The 23,496-nt window shown below is 37.7% G+C and overlaps 1 protein-coding gene across 1 annotated transcript in view; it reads left to right on the top strand.

Annotated features, from left to right (window-relative positions):
• The first annotated feature begins 1,002 nt into the window (after positions 1 to 1,002).
• CCDC169 (coiled-coil domain containing 169) overlaps positions 1,003 to 23,496 on the top strand; it is a 46,875-nt gene continuing 24,381 nt past the window's right edge. The window contains exons 1-4 of the mRNA XM_030309055.1: positions 1,003 to 1,193; positions 2,936 to 3,015; positions 11,031 to 11,141; positions 11,223 to 11,263. Of these exons, the coding sequence (XP_030164915.1) occupies positions 1,111 to 1,193; positions 2,936 to 3,015; positions 11,031 to 11,141; positions 11,223 to 11,263 (315 nt within the window). The 5' untranslated portion in view covers positions 1,003 to 1,110. The remainder of the gene's footprint in view (positions 1,194 to 2,935; positions 3,016 to 11,030; positions 11,142 to 11,222; positions 11,264 to 23,496) is intronic.

The following is a 23,496-nucleotide window of genomic DNA, read 5'->3' as shown; positions in this document are numbered from 1 at the left end:
TGTAGCAACCATAGGTCGAAAACTTTTGCTGTTTATATTTTTCCCATACATTATCAACTTTCCAAAAATATGCTGATAAGCAGCAACCGAATGAAACAAGCATTTACCACATGTGCTTTTTATGCTTAAAAAATCTTTGAAATTGTTGTTTATTAGCATAACCGTACATAACTACTAAGGGTCCCTCTTCTCAGCACTAAAGATGAAGCAGTAAGCAAAATAAATTCTGTACCAGAGTACTAGTGCTGATTTCTGTCAGACAAGGTCTCACATTCACACTTCTCAAACTGATTCACAGTAGGGAAAATGCACCAGATAAGTCAAAGGAAAAGGCAGATCAATCTTTCTAGTCAAAGATGGATGGGAGCCAGGGATAATACTAAAGCACAGACCTATCAGGAGCAGAATGCAAACTTTGTGATTACAAATATAAGCTTGAAATTTCAAACTGTAGTGGGCAGCTCTGACCTATGTCCATGGACAATCAGTCCCCAGATTTGTCAAAACTCAAAGACAGAACAATCTGGACTGGAAACTCAGAGGTCAGGCAGTGCCTTCTCAGGGTCTGCTCCTCCTCACTCTTAACCAGAGCCTCTGGTACTCGGTAAACTGAAGCAAAGAAAGACACAGCCATTCTTGGATTCCGCATTTCCCTAACAAGGAATAAGAGTAAAGTGAAGAGTGGGCTTGGGTCAGTGTTTAAAACAGCACCAGAGCCGATGGTTCCTTACTCCCTTGCAGTCGGCGATGTGGCTGGTGCACGTGCCCCCTCCACCAGTTTGGGAAAAGGAATGAGGCCGCAGGTTTCGGGCACTGAGGAACTTTTCTCGACGAAGTGTTCCCGGGGTAGCGAGACCTCTTTCCGTTTTAGCAGCACTCCAAGGCTCAGCCTGCGCACTGCTCCCCGACTCGCTCGGAATGCCCTTCCCGGCTCCCGGGCAACGCCCTGTGACGTCACCGCGAGGCGCCGAGAGCGGGCGACTGTGAGTCAGTAAACCTCAGTGACAGCTCGAGACAATGCCCTCACGTTCCCAGCTTCTGGGAGGGTGTCAGGTTTTGTGGTGTTAGCTGTAAGAGGGGAAGGGCGTGGGACGTTTCTGACCTGACACTATGGAGGAAGGAAGAGGCGCCAACTTCGACGGTGTGAGCACCGACCGCCTTGAAAAGGAGTTACTGGAAGAAATCCATCAGAAGTGAGTTGAAGGGCGGCGCGCGGACTTTCGCGCGCGTGTAGGGTTCAGGTACACGTAGCTCAAGGAAATGCACCTGTGTGTGCTCCGCCCTTCCAAGCTGAAGCCCCTGAGGTCGATGTGACACAAGCAGTGTGATTAATACCCGGGGAGATCTGGCGACATCTAAAATCAGTGTTTTATAAGAAAGATTCATTTGCTTCTTTGATTAAGCATTTAGTATTAGAAATAGGCAGATTTTGAGGTAGGATTTTCTGTCTTTAGGATCAGATCAGATGGGAGTGTATTGTGTGCGTATACTATAATGCTAACCTATGTGTCTTGTTTTCATGTTCCACTAAATTCAGCTTTTCTGTTTCAAATTCCAAAGGTTTTGTTTAGTTATGCTTATCTTTCATCCCATCCCTTTAGAAGAACTTAAAAAATGGTGGCATTTTGTAAAAATGACGCCCTCCTATATACTTAAAAATACTCAATATTATACTTCATATTAAATCTTTGAAACATTTTAAGTTTTTTTTTTTTTTTTTTTTAAATAACCCCAGTCCCACCAGCCAGCCCCACAAGATTTAGACCCTCTTATGTGCCCTAAAGCTTCCTGAGCTTTCTTCTGTTGTGGCTCCAGCCACACTATTTTAGTTAGTTATTTCTTGATCTGATACTAAACCATAAACATTCTGGGGACAGGTTGTATATTCCCTTAGGCAGTAGACTATAAGAGCAAGTACTTAGAGGAATCCTGCATAAATTCAAATCCCAGCTCTTATCACTTAGTAAGTACCTGATCTTGGGCAAGTTAATGAACCACTAAAGCTTCAGTGTTCTGAACTCTAAGATAGGTGTAAGAACTATTACACTTGATGTGGTTGTTGGCAGGGTTGAGTGAAAAGAATGTAAAGCACTTCTCATCCGCTTATAATAAGCATTCAGTGGAAGCCGCTGCTGTTGCTATTGTTCAGTTCACTTATTCACTGTAGTATTTTAAGCATTTAGCACAATGCTTTGACATAATAGGCAACCAAAAATACATAGTGCATAAATGATTCGGTCATCAAATTAAAAAAAAATATTTTTATGTTTATTTTTGACAGAGAGAGAGACATAGCATGAACGGGGGAGGGTCAGAGAAAGGAAGACACAGAATCTGAAACAGGCTCCAGGCTCTGAGCTGTCAGCACAGAGCCCGACACGGGGCTTGAACTCACAGACTGCGAGATCATGATCTGAGCCAAAGTTGGGTACTCAACCGACTGAGCCACCCAGGTGCCCCTCGGTCATCAAATTTTAATAGTTAATGTGCTAATTTACTAATGTCCTAAATACATCATCTCTGGAATGCTATTTGTATGTGTGTGTATATGTGTGGGTTTTTTTTTTTATTAGTGTTTCTTTTTTCCTCTTTGTTTCAGATTATCAGTTATTACCTAGCTATTCCGTTCTCCAGTAAATTGCAGTTCATTTGCTGGTCTTTGAGAAGCCAGATAACAACTTCTTGGGATCATATTTAAGTTAAGAGTAAAGGGTTTCTAATGGTCACCTGGAGGCCTCCGAGCCTTAGTGCATATTAGTGTCCTTGTCGACCTTCGTAATCAGAAGCCTCCATTTGCCTGATTTCTGATTGTCAACCATGCCTTCAATTAGAGACATTTCATAATAAATTGTTCCTAAAGTAGTTGTGCATTGATATGTGTTATTCTTTTCATGTTATAATTGGATCATAATTAACAAGATATTTGTAATAATAGGGATATAGTGCAACTATCAATGCTTGAAATAATACACAAGATAGAGGAACTGGAAGCCAAACTCAATACTGATGACAAAGGTATGTAAATAAATATTTTTATATGTGACTCTGGTATAATTATTGTTTATTTTGCCAAGATACTGGTAGTGCATTAAATTAAATACAGGAAATAGTAGTACCAAGATCTCAGCACTGCTTTTTGGCAGCATTAATAATAATTTATTAATTATTAGGCTTTAAAGCCAATATTTTCTTTTTTTCAATTTTTTTATGTTTATTTTTGAGAGCGAGAGTGAGAGAGAGCATGAGTTGGGGAGGAGCGGAGAGAGAGAGGGAGACACAGAATCCGAAGCAGGCTCCAAGCTCTGAGCTGTTAGCACAGAGCCCAGTGCAGGGCTCGAACCCACGAACCATGAGATCATGACCTGAGTCGAAGTCAGATGTTTAACCAACTGAGCCACCCAGGCACCCCTAAAACTAATATTTCCAATGTCAAACGTGTTACTGCATAATTATTCACCTACTTACAACTTCAAAATGTTCATTAGTTAGCAAAACTTTTGTTACATGACATCAATACATTATTTTTTTGGTAAATAATAAAATACAAGTTTTCTATTTAACTTAATACCTCTCATATCTTAACTTCTGTATTTGGCCATAACTTTAAAATCTTTATCTAGGTTTTGGCTATTTGTGTTGAAAGAATGGTGGACGAGTGCTGTGCACACACACACACACACACACATCTGCACACTCACATACCCACATATCTTTAAAACCTAAAATGTATGTAAGATACTAATTCATTCCACAAATATTGAGACCTGCCATATTTCAACACATTGAATGGAAGACCTTTCTTTTCCCTGTTCTAAAAAGGTTCACTGACTATTGGGAGAAAGTATCAAACTAAAATATGAATATGAGAAGGGATGTAACTTCTGCATGAGGAGGAAACCCAGTTAAGGGAACCTAACACAATTTAGATGAAGGCATAAAGACAGCCTTTCCAGAGGAGGCAGTGCTTGAACCGAATGCTAAAGAACAGTAGGGTTTTATTAAGCTTATGGGGGTGGACTTTGGTTCTTAAACCCATTTATACTTTTCTATTGGGGAAGCCATGAACAAAAAGAATTAGTAACTATATAGGAAATAAAATGCTACTTTTCTTAAGTACCCAAGGCTCTTTTAAAGCTTGATTGGAGAACACTTCTTTGTCCCAATTCTGAAGTAGCTTCCTACGTCTTCACATCTGGGATATAACTATATCTGGGCTATAACTGGCTCTGTGGCAGGCAGACTGTGAGTGCACTTACCAAGTAGTTGAAGTGGCAAGGCTAGCTGAATTTTCTCATCTATCCAGTTACAGGCAAAACGGGTCACACTCACAGATATGCATGCAATGAATAACCATGCCCACTAGTAAAATGTAAGCCCAACAAATTGTATTATGAGCAAATCTTCTCATGGGGAGGAGCTGGATTAAAAAAAAGACAACATACAAGAAGTTAAACAGCATTCCCTACTAATGTAATGGGAAATACATTAGTAGCCAAGATGATAGACAAAAGGTCCATATTTTGACTATATTTATATCCTCTGCAATTCAATTAGAAAAAAATGAAGTTCTCAGTAATAAATATGAGTAGAACAGAGAGAATTCATGAGTATGGAAAATATCCAACTTGTTTTTTCCTCAAAGAAATTTGAATTGAATTGAAACACATACAATTTGTTGCCTATTGAAGAAGTAGAGTTTTTGTTTGTTTGTTTTGTTTTTTTTTTAAGTGAAATTGGAACTTTATACATTACTGTTAGCAATGTAGTACTACCCTTTTGGAGAACAGTTTTGTGGTAAATTGCTGCTGCTGCTGCTGCTGCTGCTGCTGCTGCTGCTGCTGGTGATGATGGAAAAGAAGAAGAATAAAATAATGACAATATCAACTAACTCTTATAGAATTTTGTGTGGGCCCTGCACTGTTCTGAGTATTTTGTATATTTTAATGAATCCTCCCAATATCCTATAATTTAGGAACTTGAATTGTCCTTGTTTTATTTCATTATTTTTATAAGGTTTATTTATTTATTTTGAGAGAGAATGTGTGTGCGTGAGCAGGAGAGGGGCAGAGAAAGAGAGAGAGAGAGAGAGAGAGAGAGAGAGAGAGAGAGAATCCCAAGTGGGCTTCTTGCTGTCAGCACTGAACCTGACTCGGCTCAGTCTCACGAATTGTGAGATCATGACCTGAGCCGAAATCAAGAATTGGACAAAGTTTAGCTGACTGAGCCACCCCAGCAACCCTGACCTTATTTTAGATATGAGAAATTGAGGTGCAGGATAGGTAACTTGCTCAAGATCACATAAATAAGCTAGCGGGTGGTAGAGACATGACTCAAACTCACTAGTCCTACTTTGGGGATGTTTTTCCTCATGAAATCTGAAAATTTGGTGGGGGGTCAACTTCACCATAGGAGTTACTCTTTGCCTCATTGTATCCTCTCCTTTGTTGACACATAGGTATTTTTGTTCATGCTGTTCTTGCTGCTTGAATATCCTTTCTCACCTCCTCTGGCTTGGAACAGGTGCCATTTCCCCCAAGAGCATTTCTTGACCCTCTTCAATCTTGACCTCCCTATCTCTCAGTGGCTTCTGCCACCTTCCACATTGGATGTCCTTTTGTATGTTCCATTGCATCCATTTAACCAATAGTCTCAAATGTTCTGGCTGTATGTTTCCCCTCACCACCACTTGTCCTACTGCTAATTGACTTCTGGGGCTGTGTCTATTTTATTTTTGTATCCCTCGTGCCCAGTACAGTGCCATATATTAGGCTTTTTCCTTTCCTTGTTATCATTTTCTTATTTTACAAAGTCTTTTCAAGTCAACATAACTTCATCACTATTATCATTATAAATACAATGACCAATACAATTAAATATGACTGAACTTAATAAGTCTGTGTAGGGTCAAGTTTCAACCAATTCAACTGTGTTCTTTTTTTAACACTTTAAAATGTATTATTTGGCATTGTTGCTTAGTGGGGCTTTGTTTTTGTTAACACTGCTATCTCTCTTAGACCCCCCCCCACCCCCCAAAAAAATTCACATCTAAAAGATAGGGTTTCACCTAATTTTCTCTTGCTTTATGAACTTCCTCTTACAATGTCAATTCAAAAAATTGACCATGAATCAAACTTCTAGAATGTTTCCATTTTTGGTTTGATTTTGCTTTTTCTTGTACTGATCCTAGACAAGATCCCTCTTTGAGATTGTAAAGCAATTTTATTTTTCCTTTACAAATTAGTGCTTATTTTTTGTTTGTTTTTAGAGTTACTGAAGGAGTATTACTCAGGATATTTTCCCACCAAGAGACACAAATTTTTCTGCTAAATTTTTATCCTCATAGTCTGCATTTTATTTTATTTTTGTATTTTTAATTAATTAATTAAGAGAGAGAGAGAGAGAGAGCTCAAGCAGGGGAGGGGCAGAAAGAGAGGGAGACAGGGGATCCAAAGCAGGCTCTGTGCTGACAGCAGAGAGCTCAGTGAGGGGCTTGAACTTATGAACCATGAGATCATGACTTGAGCTGAAGACAGAGGCTTAACCGACTGAGCCACCCAGGTGCCCCTCACTGTATTTTATTTTTTTTTTAAATATCGTCTGTATTTTATTTTTTTTTAAATATTTATTTTTGAGGTGGGGGGGAGAGAGAGAGGGAGTAGGGGTGGGACAGAGAGAGAGGGAGACACAGAATCCAAAGCAGTCTCCAGGCTCTGAGCTCTCAGCACAGAGCCTGACATGGGGCTTGAACTCATGACCTAAGCCAAAGTTGGACACCCAACTGACTGAGCCACCTAGGCGCCCCAGTCTGAGTTTTAAATACTAGTGTATTATAAGTGTATTGTAGGCCTTGATACATTGGCTGCTGTTGTGCTCAAGATCAGGAAGCATCTATTTTGATGTCGAGTTTATTGTGGCTGTCTCAAAGATAGCACTACATCTCTTATTTGGGTTAGTTTCAGATGTCTCTTAACTTCCCTTAGTATCAAGACTATTAAAAAAAAAAACTTGCTATTTTTTTAAATTGTATTTTATTTATCTAAAATATTTTTGAGAGAGAGAGAGAGTGGGAGAGAAGGACAGAGGGAAAGAGAGAAGAAGAGAGAGAGTGAGGGAGAATCTCAAGCACACTACAGACTCAGTGCAGAGCCTGACACAGGGCTCGATCCCATGACCCCAGGATCATGACCTGAGCTGAAATCAAGAGTTGGACACTCAACCGACCGAGCCACTCAAACACCCTGAAAAACTTGCTATTTTTTACTGCCACTCTTCTTCCCCATTGAAAACATACTTTAAACATTATTGCATTTTAAAGATGGATGGGGCACCTGGGTGGCTCAGTGGCTTGAGCGTCTGACTTCAGCTTAGTTCATGATCTACCGGTTTGTGAGTTCAAGCCCCTCATTGGGCTCTGTGCTGACAGCTCAGAGCCTGGAGCCTGCTTCAGATTCTGTGTCTCCCTCTCTCTACCCCTCCCTCGCTCACACTCTGTCTCTCTCTATCTCTCTCAAAAATAAATAAACATTAAAAAAAATTTTAAATAATAAATAAAGATGGATAAAGAATTATGCAAAATTGTAAACCTTAATATTTTGGGTACTTTTGAGTTATCACAGAAGAAAGTGTGGGAGGGAAAGAAATAATCAGTGTGGTCCTTTTTCAAAAAAGGAAATACTTGATAAATAGGAAGTTGATGTGATTTGTGGTAGCCAATGCTGTTTTGTGAAAAGTAAACAATTTTATTAATCTCCAGTTTTGTGGGCCTCCATCCACTTGTTAAGGAATCAGAAATTATAACACATTTTTGTATTAGCCATGTAAATCAGTGATGGCTGCAGGTTTTGGTAAGTTATATAGTCCTCATTTTTATGCACTTGAATGTTAATTGATTAATTATTAATTAATGAATTATTAATAATATACACATTGTCTTCCCAGGATTAGGGACATAATTTACCTGGAACAAATCAATGTTTTATTTAACTGTTTGATAGATCTGTCTTGTCTTTTCCTGTCAGTTCAACAACAGAAACTGATCAGTTGGGCTCAGTTAGTTTATACATCTTAAGATTTTTCTAAGATAGATTCTCCTGTTTTATGTGTCTTCTTCCTCATAGCAAGGTCAAAACAGCAATGAATACACTCTCAGGTCAACTTTGGCAAAGTGGCAGTAATTAGTGCAGGCAGGATAGATTAGATTTAGATATGAACTCATTGCAAAAATATCAAACAAAGGTTATTCCAAATTAACTCTGGACATCAGTCCCAGTGATTACCCAATAGTCTAGACAGCTTAAGAACAGAGTATTCTTTGCTCTGAACAGATTAATTTGTACTCTATTAAGAAGTTGACCTAAAACTAGCCAAGCTTGCTTTCATATCTGCTCTGGCTGACTTATCCATTAGGCACAGTCGGGACATTATTAAGGTCCCTTGATGTTACTTTTAGAGGCCAATGAGATATTTTATTTTAAAATCAGAAGAAAAAAATGAATATGATCCAGTCTGGATTATGTTTGTCTTTATACCAACGTAGTAGTAAAATAGAATTTTTAATATTTTTTTTTTTAATGGAGGAAGAGGCCCACTAAGGCAACAGTGTCAAGGTCCCATGAAAGTCCCAATGTGACCCTACTACAGTAGCATCAAGACTATTTTTTCACCTTTTTTAATAGACACTACTGTTTTACAATTTTCTCCTCTAATTCAACAGTCAGTATGCTTACTCTGTCTTTTGTCCCCTACAATGCAGAGCCGTCTGTATATATACTGAAGGAGTTATACGTTTGAGTGTATGTTTGGGGTCAGTTCACCACACTGGGGGATGTGAACATTGACATCATTACCTCCAAGGCGTTGCACTTATTAACATTAATACATGATAGTATACTATTAGGTTTACTTGTATTTGAGGATCTCTAGATCAGTAATATTTTTAAAGTGGAGGCAAACATTTATAAACTATAGTCAGATGTGTTCAGAATGACTTACGTTCTTAATGTTTCAGTAACTGTTCTGATTTTGCTCTGAAGTCCCCATTCCCATGGTGGGAAAAGGGGTCCCAACAAAGAGAGACTTCAGCTAGTCAGTTATACAGATAACTCCATCTATTTGGACTCTGGTATCTTTTGGATAAATGTTCAGTCTCTCTTCTCTTTCAGGCTTCTCTTTTCTTGTTCCCTAACGCATTGGGACTAATGACTTTCAACTTCAGTTTGGGAGGGTGATTTGCTAGAGATGAGGGGGCTAAGGGAGACATGTGTGGCTGGGTGGAGAAAGTTGAGGCCAGTAGCATGTGCTACTACTCTTTCTGCTTAGACTCCTCTGTCAACTATTAAGGAGCAGAAATTGCCTCATAAATGTAAAGCGCATTTAAAGTTTAGAAGCAAGCTATCTTTTTTTCTCTATATAAAGTGTGACTTTAAAGATAAAATAAAATTAGCTTTGGGCCCTGAAGCCGACCAAAGATGTTTAAATTCTAGGCTGTATTCTCCTCCTCTCCTGTAGCAATAAGACAAATGTTTTGGCCTTAATAGCCAAAGGGGTTTGGTGAAGGAAACCTGTTTGCAGACAAGAGAAGATGCCTGCATAGGCAGCTACATTTGCATAGCAGTGAACAAGATACACTTTTGGGGTACCTGAGTGGCTCAGTCAGTTAAGTGTCTGACTCTTGATTTTGGCCCAGGTCATAATCTCATGGTCATGAGATCAAGCTCCACGTCGGGATCTGTCCTGGATGTGGAGCCTGCTTAGGATTCTCTCTCCCTCTACCCCTCCCCCGCTTGCTTGCTCTCTCTCCAAAAAAGAGGGTACACTTTCAAGTCACATAAAACCCAGTTCCCTCATCTATTAGCTTTGTCATCTTAAGAATGTTGTTTGACATCTCTGACCCTTGGTTTCTTCATCTGTATAATAGGTAACTAAGTTTTTTAAAATGAGGAATAGTTACTTAATACATGTAAGGCATTGTGTACTTTATACATAGCAAACAGTCTTCAGAATTTGTTTGCAAAGGAAAGAAAATGAACGTGACATTGGATGGAGGGTCAGTATTATTTACGCTGTTATGTATGGATATTTCAAGTTCCTATGAAAGAAACATTTTCCTGATAGTCCCTCTAATAGAATTCCGTATAAGGATACATGAGGAACTAAAGGACAAAGGGGTTAGGGAGTGAGAAGACCAGGAATCACATTAGTCCTAGTGAAGTCTGGCTGGGTGGTAATCCGACTGTGAATCTACTGTCTGCAATCTGAAAGATCCTACATAACAGAGAAATGCATACTTAAAAATTAGTTCACTCTAGGGGCACCTGGGTGGCTCAGTTGGTTAAGTGTCCGACTTTGGCTCAGGTCATGATCTTGTGGTTCACAAGCTCGAGCTCCGCTCAAGCTGAGCTGACAGCTCAGAGCCTGGAGCCTGCTTCAGATTCTGTGTCTCCCTCTCTCTCTGCCCCTTCCTTGCTCTCACGCTCTTTTTCTCAAAATTAAAGAAACAGTTAAAAAAATAATAAAAAATAAACAAAATGAAAACCCCCAAATCTTAAAAAAAATATTACCTGTCTTTATATTATATTAGAATTAAGTTGTTATATTGACTTAGATGTGTTGGTAGATTATAATATCTATGAATTGCAGTTCAGGTTTATAAGAAGGATGTAAAATATTTTTTTTTTAAGTAATTTAATCAGGGGCACCCGGGTGGCTCATTTGGTTAAGTGTCTGACTTCGGCTCAGGTCATGATCTCATGGTTTGTGAGTTCAAGCCCCGCATCCAGCTGTGTGCTGACAGCTCAGAGCCTGGAGCCTGCTTCAGATTCTGTGTCTCCCCTCTCTCTGCCCCTTTCCTGCTCATGCTCTGTCTTTCTCTCTCTCAAAAATAAATTAAAACATTAAAAAAAATTAATCACTCTAGTTCGTCTATATTGCTAACAAAGTCAAGTACAGTAAGATTGAGCCAATTAATGGTGGTGTAATGAATAAATGAGAGGTGGCAAAATGATCTTGATTTTCCCCTCTTTTTCACTCAGGTGGTGAATGGAAAGTTCGTTATGAGACACAACTTGAACTGAATGATCAATTAGAAAAGCAAATTGTTTCTCTAGAAGAGAAAATGAAAAAAATTTGTGGAAATCCTTCAGGTACAGAAACAACTATATATATGTTTTTAAGTTGATTTAAAAGTGATAGAATATTAATTGTTCATATTTGCTTTGTTGTAGATAGATTGTCTTTTATCCGTGTCTATGAAAAAATGCCAGTGGTGAGTAAAAGCTGGTTAAATAAGAAGAATAATTGAAGGAAAGAAATTATGTACTTTTTAAAAAAATAGATCCTCCCAAACATTTAAAGACTGTATCAAGTTACAAATAAAGTATTTTGTTCATTGGAACTCTTCCTAGGAAGTAAGGAGTTCTGTAGCAAAATCTTCAACTTAATGTCCACCTTATAAAGCTGGGCAGGGCTGCAGGTACAACCAAAATGGAAGAAAAAGAATTTCAGTAATCAGGCTGGGTGAAAACACAAGTGTGTTTATTCTGTAACCTAAAAGAGCCTATTAAACACAGAAATGCAAATCTTTACCTACGTGAAAACATTTGCATTCCACTTCCTCTGGAATATATATATATACACATGTATAGATATACACACATATATATTCACATTCACACACACACACACACTATATATATATATATTATATATATAATATATATATATATATATAATCCAACAGAGAACCCACAAAATTACCCTATAACATGAAAGAAACCTCATTGAGCTTATCTACCTATTTTTTCTTTGGGCGGCCCTAATGACATCCTTTCCTCCTGATAAATTACTTAAATTCATATGTTTTATATTTTACAAAGAACATTTATTTGTTTTTCATTGATTTAAATGTTTATCCTTTAAAATGTAGCTGGGGCGCCTGGGTGGCGCAGTCGGTTAAGCGTCCGACTTCAGCTAGGTCACGATCTCGCGGTCCGTGAGTTCGAGCCCCGCGTCAGGCTCTGGGCTGATGGCTCAGAGCCTGGAGCCTGTTTCCGATTCTGTGTCTCCCTCTCTCTCTGCCTCTCCCCCGTTCATGCTCTGTCTCTCTCTGTCCCAAAAATAAATAAACGTTGAAAAAAAATTAAAAAAATAAAATAAAAATAAAATAAAATGTAGAGAAGATCTGATGCATGACTTTTCCTGGGTCTAGAGCATGCTTGGAAATAGCCTTTTCTTTATAACTCATGCTGCATTTTTACTTAAGGAATATTCAGAAAAACATGGAAATATTATTAAAAATCAAGGGTATCTAATATGAAAATGAAAATATAATACTCACCTAAATTGGCAGGATTATAACTCCATGAGATAAAATTTAATATTATTCCTTTTAGTACCTGTGACACTAAGCTTAAAATGACTAAGTGAGGGGCACCTGGGTGGCTTAGTCATTTGAGTGTCCAACTCTTGATTTCAGCTCAGGCCATGATCCCAGGGTCGTGGGATCCAGCCCTGCATCAGGCTCCATGCTGAGTGTGGAGCCAGCGTAAGATTCTCTCTCTCTCTCTCTCTCTCTCTCTCTCTCTCCCCTCCTCTGCCCCTCTCCCTCTGCCCGTCTCCCTCCGCCCTCTCTTCTATCTCTCAAAACAAAAAAAAAAAAAAATGACTAAGTGATTTGCTCAAAATCACACAGTCTGGAAATGTGGAGGTCAATTCTCTTCCTCTAAAAAAAACTTATGCCCATTTGACTACACCATACTATGCCAACAGCCGCTCTATACCACTTACCAGAAGTAACATGTTTTTTAATAGTGGTACATAGAGCACTAAACTGACTGCTATATTCACAGAGGTCCTGGGGACCAGAGCATTTATGGAGATTGCTCTTTGAATAACTGCAGACCTTTAGTGAAAAATACAGAAAAATCTTGTATTTTTTAAAATAATGATTCAGGAAAGAAATAATCTAATTTGTACACCTCCGTTATTTTCAACCCAGAAATACCTTTATTACTATGGCTTGGAAAGTCAGGAACATAACATTTTTTCCCCCTACCATAGAGTCATATCCCCATCTTGTGGTATTTAGAAATTGCTGCAAGGGCTATTTTAAGCCTTGTCTTTCTTAACTGTAGATAGAATTTTAATTCTACCTATAGAATATAGAATATAAAATATTCTGGCTCCCTGTTTCTTGATAACTTATCCTCAGTACTAGCTTAAGAAATTGGGTATAGCCAGCCTTATGGAGAGTGGCCACAAGAGCTGCTGTGCCATGGTGCAGTACTCTAGAGCAACCCAAGAAGCATTTGATTGGCTTTCTAACTGGTGCCTCAGACTCCATAACATACTCATGTTGACAAAAAATACATTTCTTCCCTTTGATGGGTTTGTGTTAATCTTGAAAAAAATATGGTCTTCTAAGAGGTTTAGCTCTGGAGACAGATAATTTTATTTCTTTTCAGTAAAGGACTGAAGACATTTTAGAAGAACCAAGAGTAGGGCCATGTACCAAGCAGAAAGGAAAGATAATGAAAGTACAGCTCTTGAGGAGCTAGTTCTCTCTATTTTGGGGGCAGATACCCTGCATGCATGAGTATTTAGGTTTTCTTACACATGGAATCTGGGAGGAGTTTGTCTGAACAGCAGCAGATTAGGAATCTAGCCAAGGAGCTGGTGATAGAAGTAGCCAACTACTGAGCAAAAAGCATTGGGATCCAAGAATCTGATATCCAATGACAAAATCTTTTATTCAAGGTTAAAAGAGAATATATTAAGTCTTATTCTTTATATAAAAACAATATTTATGAAATTCAGATATATACTCTATGAAATGCAGACATTTTTGGTTTCCTATTAGGTTGATAATTGGAGAAAAGGGTTTAAATTGTTTTTTGGGCGGGGATAGAATATGAAATGAAACACTTTTTATAAATTTACTGATTCTTAATCTTTGCTGTAGATTGTTTAGTCTTTAGGAGTAACCTATACAGACATACGTAAGCAACTGATGTCAGTTTGAATACCAATTTTGACTAACTTCAAATTGCAAGTTTGTGTATGGGCAAAACAGGGATGAATACTAATTTATGACCAGTATATATGTCATTTAAAAAAATGTTATCATTTAGAAAAAAATATATAAAATATTAAGTAAGTAATTTACAAACTGGGTCATAAAAGTGGACTTGATCTTAGTATTCGAGAAAAAGTATTCACTTAAGTGAGAATGAAGTTCTGGTCCTTGTTCTGATACAGAATGGTATCAACCTTTTTGAAGGTTGAAGATCAACCTCAACCTTTTTGAAGATTATTTTTCTCACCCGCAGGTACTATATAGATTAGGTAATCTTTAAAGTGCCTTTCAACAGTATAATTTGTTAGAATTTAATTTTAGCAAGATATTTCAGTAAAGGGTTACATTTGGTTGCATGTAAAAGAAAGGCTTAAACCAGTAAGGTGTTTGGTTTTGTTTTCTCATGTAACAGGAAGTGTTAGAGGGATGCAGTTGGGGTTGGTATAATGGCTCCTCCAGACTCTTGACTCTCCACTCGGTCCTTTAATGAGTGGTTTTTGTCCAGCATGGTCACAAGGTGGCTACTTCACTTTCTCACCTGCTTCACCTTCTCTTTCAAAGAAAGAAGTAGATGAAGGGAAAAGGGCAAAGGTGAAGGCCAGTCAAGTCTGTTTTCTTTCGAAGTATTTTCCAACGTGCTGCACCCAGCATCTCCCCTTACATCTCATTGGTTAGAACTGCATCATGTGGCCTCCTGTGTCTTGAAGGAAGACTGAGAAATTTAGTGTTTTACTGAGAATGGTAGTAGGAAGAAGGGGAGAATGTGTATCAGTTATACAATTAGCTCTATGTGCCATACAAGATCATTTTCAATGAATACCATTAATTTTAAAGTAGTATGCATTCATTTAATATTATTCAGAAAATAAAAGACAAAGATAAGTATTAAGTCAAACATATCTACTGTTGGCCTCTTTTTTAAAAGTTTTGCATGCATGTATATTGATTAAAAATTACAACCCGGGGCGCCTGGGTGGCTCAGTCGGTTAAGCGTCCACCTTCAGCTCAGGACATCATCTCATGGTTCTTGTGTTCAGGCCAGCATTTGGCTCTGTGCTGACAGCTTGGAGCCTTGAGCCTGCTTTGGATTCTGTGTGTGTGTGTGTGTGTGTGTGTGTGTGTGTGTGTGTCTGTCCCTCCCCCATTTGTGCTTTGTCTCTCTCTCTCTCAAAAATAAACATTAAAAAAATAAAAATTACAACCCAGTAAATAAATGAACCCCAAAAAAGGAAAAAATAAGGACATACTTTTTTTTTTTAGTAAAAGGTAAAAGATTTATTCGAAAAGAAACCAGAATATAAGGATAGCATTTCTAAAATATATATTTTAGAATTTTAACCTTGTTTTGTGGATAATTTTGTATCCTGTAGTAGTCATGGATAATTAAACCAATGATTTTCTTATGTTATATTTTCTTCCTGTATATTTTTGAAAGCTACGTTATTTTCCATTGCACTGGATTATTAATATTCAATTCCTTTTCCCTATATTTGAATATGTTAGGTTATTTGTGGTTTTAATTTTGAATAGAATAAAACTCACAGAGGATAATCTGACAACCAATATATTCTAGTATTAGTAACTCTTTAGTTTTTGTCACTTTTTGATTTCAGTATTTTAATGAAAACAATCTATAGAGTCGAGGACCCTTTTGTTTCTCTCCCTGTCTCTCTCCCTTTGCTTCCTCTTTATAGGACAGTACTATCATGGATTTGGTATACATCATTCTAATTTATTTTTAAATACCTTTCTACAGATATTGTATCTAAAAATTCATATAAAAATATCATGTTGCACACATGCTTTTTAAAAATTCTGTCCATGTTAATACATAAGGATCTGATAAGTTTTGTTTGCTACATAGTATTCTACTTTATATCTATATATCTTCATTTGTTCCCCTATTTATGTACATTGTGGATTTTTCAAAATATCACTATGACAAACATTGCCACAGGGAACATGCTTAATACATGTCTTCTAGTGTAAAGTGTTCCTCTAGAGTTGGCTAACTTTTCTACAGAGGGCTAGATGATATTCTCAGCTCTGCAGGCCATATGATCTCTGTTTGCTGCTGCCGTTATAGTGTGAAAGGAGCTGTAGACAATAACTAAATGAATAGGTAGGGTTTTATTCTAACAAATCTTGACTTATAAAAGCAGGCTATGGCTGGACTTGGTCTTCAGGCTATAGTTTGCTGGCCCTTGCTTTAGGCCAGTGGTCCTCAAACTTTGGTAGGTAACAGAATCACATAGGAAACTTCATAAAAATACAAAGGCCAGCCCTATCCTTCAACCAGCTTGCCATTTCTGAGTTCTTTATTAACTCCAGATAATTCAGATATACACCAAAGTTTGAGAATCACTGCTCTAGTGTACATAGAGTGAAATTTTTAGATCATGATATATGCGTATTTTCAAAGAATGATAGAATCCCTCTGGATCAATCTAAAGACATCTCAGGCCTACAGTTAGTTCAGTAGGTCTGGAATAAATACAAGAGGTGATGGGAGATACGACTGGAAATATAAGCAGGCCCTCGATAACAAAGGATTTTGTATACGTGTGAACCTTTTTATATGTGATGGGAAGCTTTTGAAGTATTTAATATAGATTTTAAAAGCCTTTTACCCCCATGGAGAAAGGCTTTCCCAGGGTCAGTGAGATTTGGGGCAGGGAAACCAGTTAGGATACTTTTGTAGCAGTCCAGGTGAGGGAGGGTGAGTTGTTCAACTTGGGCAGTAGTATATGGGGGTGGAGCCAACGTGACAGATTTAAGAGATATTTAGGAATGTGGATTTCATGAGTACTTGGATGCTGGGGTGAGACTGGGAGAGGACTGGAGGATGATTAAGAGCTCTCACTTGAACAATGATTACAGTGAACCAACACAGTAGGAATCAGAACTAGGTGGAGTGTTAGGAATTGAGTTTAGTGTTGTGTATGTTACATAGATGATAGTGGTCAGTAAACATCTGGACATGACTTTAGACCATGGAAAGTTGTCTTTCCGTAAAGAGAGATCATGGAGTCATCAGTGTCATTTGAAGTCATGAAAGTGAGATTGTTCAGAAAGAAATACATGGTCTGAAAAGTAGGATTGAGGATGGAATCTTAGGGAATACTAACACTTAAGGTTTTAGCTGAGGAGGCAATTCAGTGAAGATAACTGACAAGGAAAAATATTGAGAAAGGGAGAAGGGAGAGCTGGAAAAGGGTGGCATTACAGAAGTTAAGGGAGAAGAAGGTTTTAATGAATGTTTAGCAGAAGAATGTTCTCCAGGAAATTTCAGGTGCAGGGTAGGACAAAGCACATGGTCCGAAGTTCCAGCACATTATTGATTCAAAGGGGAAAGAAGGTAAGCAAATGCTAATGAGAAGATAGGATACTGAGAGAAAATGAGTGTAGTGAAAAAGCAGGGGTGAGACAGTTGGAGTCAGTGTAACCCACTTTACCCAGAAACATGACTTTTAGAATTAGACTGCGCTGATTCAAATTCAGACTATGGGGCACTAAGGAAATTATTTCATTTCTCTGAGGCTTAATTTCCTCATCTGTAAAATGGAGTTAATTAAGCCCTCTTGCAAGTTTGTCATAAGTATTATTAGAGTTATATATAAAGCCAATAGCATAATACCTGACACCGTAAGCACTTCTCTCAATAAAGTGTTAGTTCCTTTCTTCCCTTCCCTTGATAGCAGGAACTTTAGAGGGAACTCTAAGTTTCATTAGAACAAAGTCTGTTGTGAAATTAACCTTAGTACATTTCAAGAAAATAAGGGCAAGGGTAAGTTGTGCAATATGTTTTCACTTATTCAGCTGTGCTGTTACAGAGGTTGTAAATCTTCTGGTATCTTCCTAAAACTATAGTAGAATTCTATGGCTCCTTAGTACCTTTCCAGAAAGCAGGGGGCTCTTCAGGGATCTAATAAAAAGCACAGAACTTTTACTTCTTTGGGGGTTGCTGAGTGGACATTTTCTAACCTCTTCTATCTGCATCCACCAGAAGAACCTAGTGCTTACCTAATGTTCCCTCCAAGAATTTCCTGGTGTATTGAGCAAAGATCTGTATCCATTCACTCACTAGCAGACTAGAATCTATCTTAAGCATTCCAAATGACTAAAAGCTAATGATAATTAGGCTGTGTTGTCTCTGATGAGCAATAGCTATTTTTCAGGTTCTGACTTGGCACTCTGGGCTTCCTCGTTAATCTCCAGTTAGAATACAAAGCTGAGAATTCAGCTGAACTCTTTATCAGAACTTTATGGCTCCTGGTAGATAGTCCCATAGGTAGTTCCCCAGTAATGTTTTGAGTACAACAACAACAACAACAGATTTAGGGGATATGTGTCCCTCAGAGAAAGAGTTACAGGGTAGTCTCTCTTGGGAAAAGTTCCTATAAAGTCTTTATCAAAAAGTTCTATCGTATCCCTGCGGTCAACTCTATTGCATGGTGGAAGTCCTGTTCCTTGATTCATTAGCAGTCAAAAAATTGATGACCCCTTATCCTATAGTCTGTTTAGGCTGCTATAAAAGAATACCACAGACTGTGTGGCTTAAAAACAACAGAGATTTACTTCTCACAGTTCTGGAGGCTGGAAGTCCAGGATCAAGACACCAGCAAATATGGTGTTTGGTAACAGCAGTTTCTGGTTCAGAGATGGCTCCTTCTAGCTGTGTCCTCACATGGTGGGAAGGGGCTTGGGAGCTCTGTGGGGTCTCTTTTATAAGAGCATTATCCTATTAATGAGAGCCCCACCCTCATGACCTGAGCATCTCTCAAAGTTTCCACCTCCTAATGCCATCATAGGAGGCATTAGGATTTCAACACATGAATTTGGGGAGGTCACAGTCATTCAAACCATAGCACTTCTATTTCTCTCTGCTTCTTTTTCCCATCAGTGCATTCCCTTGTTTCTCAGTACATGCAGACAGCTTGGACCCTTACGGGAAACCTCTCACCAGAGCAAACACTCTGCCAGTCAGATGGATATAGCACAGAAGATCCTGCTCCTAAAGCCAACAAGGCTATGTGCTGGTGGGAGACATGGAGGAGAAAGTATGGAAACAGAGAAATATTATTTAGGAAAATGTTGAGTTTCACATTAAATGTTCTCTGGAAGACTCTTGATCAATTTGTAGAATGTCAAGTCATAGGAAATTAATTTGCTGAAATCTAAATCTTTGAATACATTCTTATGAAAATAACCTTAGTAACATTTTAAAGAATGTTCAATTAGTTAGAAACTAAAACTTATGAAAATGGTTTACATTTAGTATCATCATTGAAAATATATTCAGAAAAAGAATATGTTTATAAGTTCATATGTATGGAAGATGCTACTAAAAGCAAATTTTTGATGACTTGGTAAATTTAGAATCCTAGGTGAATTGGCCTCTTTGCAAGTTAATCCTTTGGTCAGTTGACTTCTTGAAATGCTAATTTTTGGATATTTATCTAGTTTCCCTTCTGAAGTATGTTTCAGCTTTCCTTAGGACAAACCATAAAACCCCTCTCCTAGTCCTGCTTATTAACAGGAGAGGCTTGAAGGAAGAGATGGTTTTAAGTCTTACAAATTCCTTCGAACAGCTGGACTAGTCTCTTCATCATGTACTTGATCCTTCAAAGAAACAAGACTCTCCCTTCGTATCATCCTCTATTTTGGTCTGTTTATGTTCCACATGCTGACTTCCAGTGTCCTTAATCATCGTGCTACTCTTGTTCATCCTGATGCCCCATACCATTTTCCTGAACGTGATTCCCTTTATTGTGATTCAGATTCTTCTTTTAGTTACGCTGCTTCATGGGGTCCTGGACAAACATACAGCCCAGTTTGGACCTTCCTGAGAGCTATTATCTCACTGAAGCATCCAGTCATGCTCCTACTGGGCTCATTCTGGTCATTTCCACATTCAGAACATTGTTAGAAATTCTGTTTTTAAAGCCATAAATACATATTTTAGAGCCTAATAACTGGGAATTGGTAGTAATGAACCAAAAGCACTACTGAAATCTCTAAATATATTTGTATTTAAAGTGATATATCAGCCATATAGTGAAAGGATTACTGAAGGGATCTTGGATTCTCAAGAATGTGATATAAACAAAGCGAGAGGTGGAGTTCCCACTAGGCATCTGGCTGGTGGTAGACCTGTAGAATCCATCTTAGACTGCTTCCTGATATATTCTGTCCCAGATATCACCAAGTTTGTGCTCTCCCCAAAGATCATGTGTCAATTTGGAGACGGGTGTAGCCTCAAATCACAAAACAAGTTACACAAATTTTATATATAATCTAATAACAATGTTGTCCACAAGGGGGCACTTGGTACTTAAGCACACAGAAGGCTGCATCCACTCACTGCTGCAATTGCCTTCATTGAAAAGTACTACATATCTAGGAGCTGTGATTTAATTGTATTCTCATATTTTTTCTCTTGTAAGCATTCAATAGAGTTATTTTTTTTGTAGTTTTTATGTGTTCTTTAGTATAGTATAGCAACTACCATTGCTTAAAAAATAGGTGGCTAATAGAACTTCCTTTTGACTTGAGATAGAAGAAAGGGACTTAAAAAAAAGCAAGTAAGTATATTTGATTTCAGGTATGTAAAAGTAGGCTGAAGTTTCTTATTTTTACCCTTTTGTTTCAATGTACTATTAGAAAGTGACCTTTTCTCATTTCTGAGGAAATAGGTGAAAGATTAAGAACTCATTAGTATCAGAAACAAAACAGCTCTTCCATGATAAGAGAAGAATTAATTTTTGTATATGTGATTTATTTTTGGTTAATTTCCAGTGGAGTCTTCAATTTGGCTATAGCTTTAGTATGTCTTTGCAGGCTGTAGTTTTCTAGTATGTGACCATTCATTATATAATCAGATAAAAAGAGCTCCTTAGGAAGATCAAGAACATTAAGTTATAGGTCTTCTAATAAATTATAAGTGCTGGGATGAGAGAGTATGCCTTTGATAAAATAATTTTTAAAAATAGTTCATTTTGGAGTCAAAATAAAGAAGCCAAATCTAGAATAAGCCTTAAAGTTATTGGAATATAATTTTATAATTGTAAAGGATTTCTGATGTGTATAATAATTTTATAAATGAAAAATTACAAATATCTTGCTTTTAATGGTCCAGAGTATTTAATGCCTAATAGTTTTTACAAAATCCAGAATGTGTCCTTGGTTTCTCTCCAGAACGATTTTTTTAAATTAATTAATACTTTAACTTTATTTATTTATTTATTTATTTATTTATTTATTTATTATTTTTATTTTAGAGAGAGAGCAAGTGGAGCAGAGGGTCAGAGGGAGAGAGAGGGGCTTATAATCAGGCTCCATGCTTAGCACAGAGCCCAACACGGGGCTCAATCCCACAACCCTGGGATTATGACCTGAGCTGAAATCAAGAGTCAGACATTCTACTGGTTGTGCCACCTAGGCACTTCTAATTAATACTTTTTTTAAAAAAATCAGTTTTAGGTTCTTAACAAAATTGAGAGGAAGTCACAGAGATTTTCCACATACTCCCTAACTCTACACATGCATAGCCTCCCCATTATCAACATTACTCACTGGAATGATCCTACATTGACTCATCATAATCACCCAAAGTCCATAGTTTACCTTAGGGTTTACTCTTGGTTTTGTACATTCTATGGGTTTGGAAAATGTATAACGACATATATCCATCCTTGTAGTATCATACAGATTATATTCACTGCCCTAAAAATCCTTTGTGCTCCACTTATTTCTCCCCACTCTTAACTCCCAATCACTGGCAACCCCTGATCTTTTTATTGTCTTCATAGTTTGGCCTTTTCCAGAATGTCATATAGTTGGAATCATACAGTATCTAGTGTTTTCACATTGGCTTCTTTTACTTAGTAATATGCATTTAAGATTCCTCCATGTTTTTTCATGGCTTGAAAGCCCATTGGTTTTAATGCTGAATAATATTTCCTTGTCTGGATGTACCACAGTTCATATATCCATCCATCTACTGAAGGGCATGTTGGTTGCTTCCAAGTTTTGGCAGCTATGAATAAAGCTTCTGTAAACATCCATATGAAGGATTTTGTAGGGACATAAGTTTCAACTCCTTTGGGTAAATACCAAGAAGTGCAATCACTGGATCGTATGTTAAGAGTATGTTTAGTTTTATATGAAACTGCCAGACTATCTGCTAAAGTGGCTGTGCCGTTTTGCATTCCCACCAGCAATATATGAGAGTTTCTGTTTCTCCACATCCTCATCAGCATTTGGTGTCTTCAGTGTTGTTGATTTTAGCCATACTAATTGATGAGTAGTGATATTTTGTTGTTTTAATTTGCATTTCCCTGGTGCTGTATGACATGGAACATTTTTTCATATGCTTATTTTTTATCTGTGTATCTTTTTTGATGAAGTATTTGTTAAGATCTTTTGCCCATTTTTTTTTTAAACGTTTATTTATTTTGAGAGAGAGTGAGAGAGAGTGGAGGAAGGACATAGAGAAGGAGAGAGAAAGAATCCTAGGCAGGCTCCACACTGTTAGCATGGAACCTGATGTGGGGCTTTGAACCCACAAACCGTGAGATCATGACCTGAGCCAAAACTAAGAGTCAGACACTTAACCGACTCAGCCACTCAGGTGCCCCTTTTGCCCAGTTTTAAATCAGGTCGTTTGTTGTTGAGTTTTAAGAGTTCCTTGTGTATTTTAGATAACAGTCCATTAACAGATGTGTCTTTTGCAGTCTGTGACTTGTCTTAGAATTCTCTTGGCATTGTCTTTCACAGAGCACAAGTTTTCAATTTTAATGAAGACCAGTTTATTTATTATTTCTTTCATGAATAGTGTCTTTAGTGTTGTTTCTCAAAAGGTATCACCATACCTTTTCTCTAGGTCATCTAGGTTTTCTCCTATGTCATCTTCTAGGAGTTTTATAGTTTTGCATTTTACATTTAGGTCTGTGATCCACTTTGGGTTAACTTCTGTGAAGCATGTAAGATGTCTATATTCTTTTTTATTTTGTATGTGGATGTCTAGTTGTTCTGACACCATTTGTTGAAAAGACTATCTTTGCTTCATGGTATTGCCTTTGTTCCTTTGTCAAAAGTCAATTGAAATAGGATCTATTTGTCCTGGGTGGTCTATTTCTAGGCTTTCTCCCATCCAAGTACTACCCAGGCCTGACCCTGCTTAGCTTCTGAGATCAGATGAGATTGGGCGCTTTCAGGGTGCTAAGGCTGTAGACCAGGCTTTTTATTTGTTCTATCGTTTTGCTAATACCAGTCTTGATTTCTTTTTGGTAAGTCTTGAAGTTGGTAAACATCAGTCCTCCAGTTTTGTTCTTTTTCAATGCTGAATTGGCCATTTGGGCTTTTGCTTCTCCTATAAACTTTAGAATCAGTTCATCAATATCCATAAAATAATATGCTGGAGT

The sequence above is a fragment of the Lynx canadensis genome, chromosome A1, assembly GCF_007474595.2.
Source record: "Lynx canadensis isolate LIC74 chromosome A1, mLynCan4.pri.v2, whole genome shotgun sequence".
Classification (NCBI taxonomy): Eukaryota; Metazoa; Chordata; class Mammalia; order Carnivora; family Felidae; genus Lynx; species Lynx canadensis.
The sequence above is the reverse complement of the archived record's forward strand: the minus strand, read 5'-3'. Positions and strand labels throughout refer to the sequence as shown.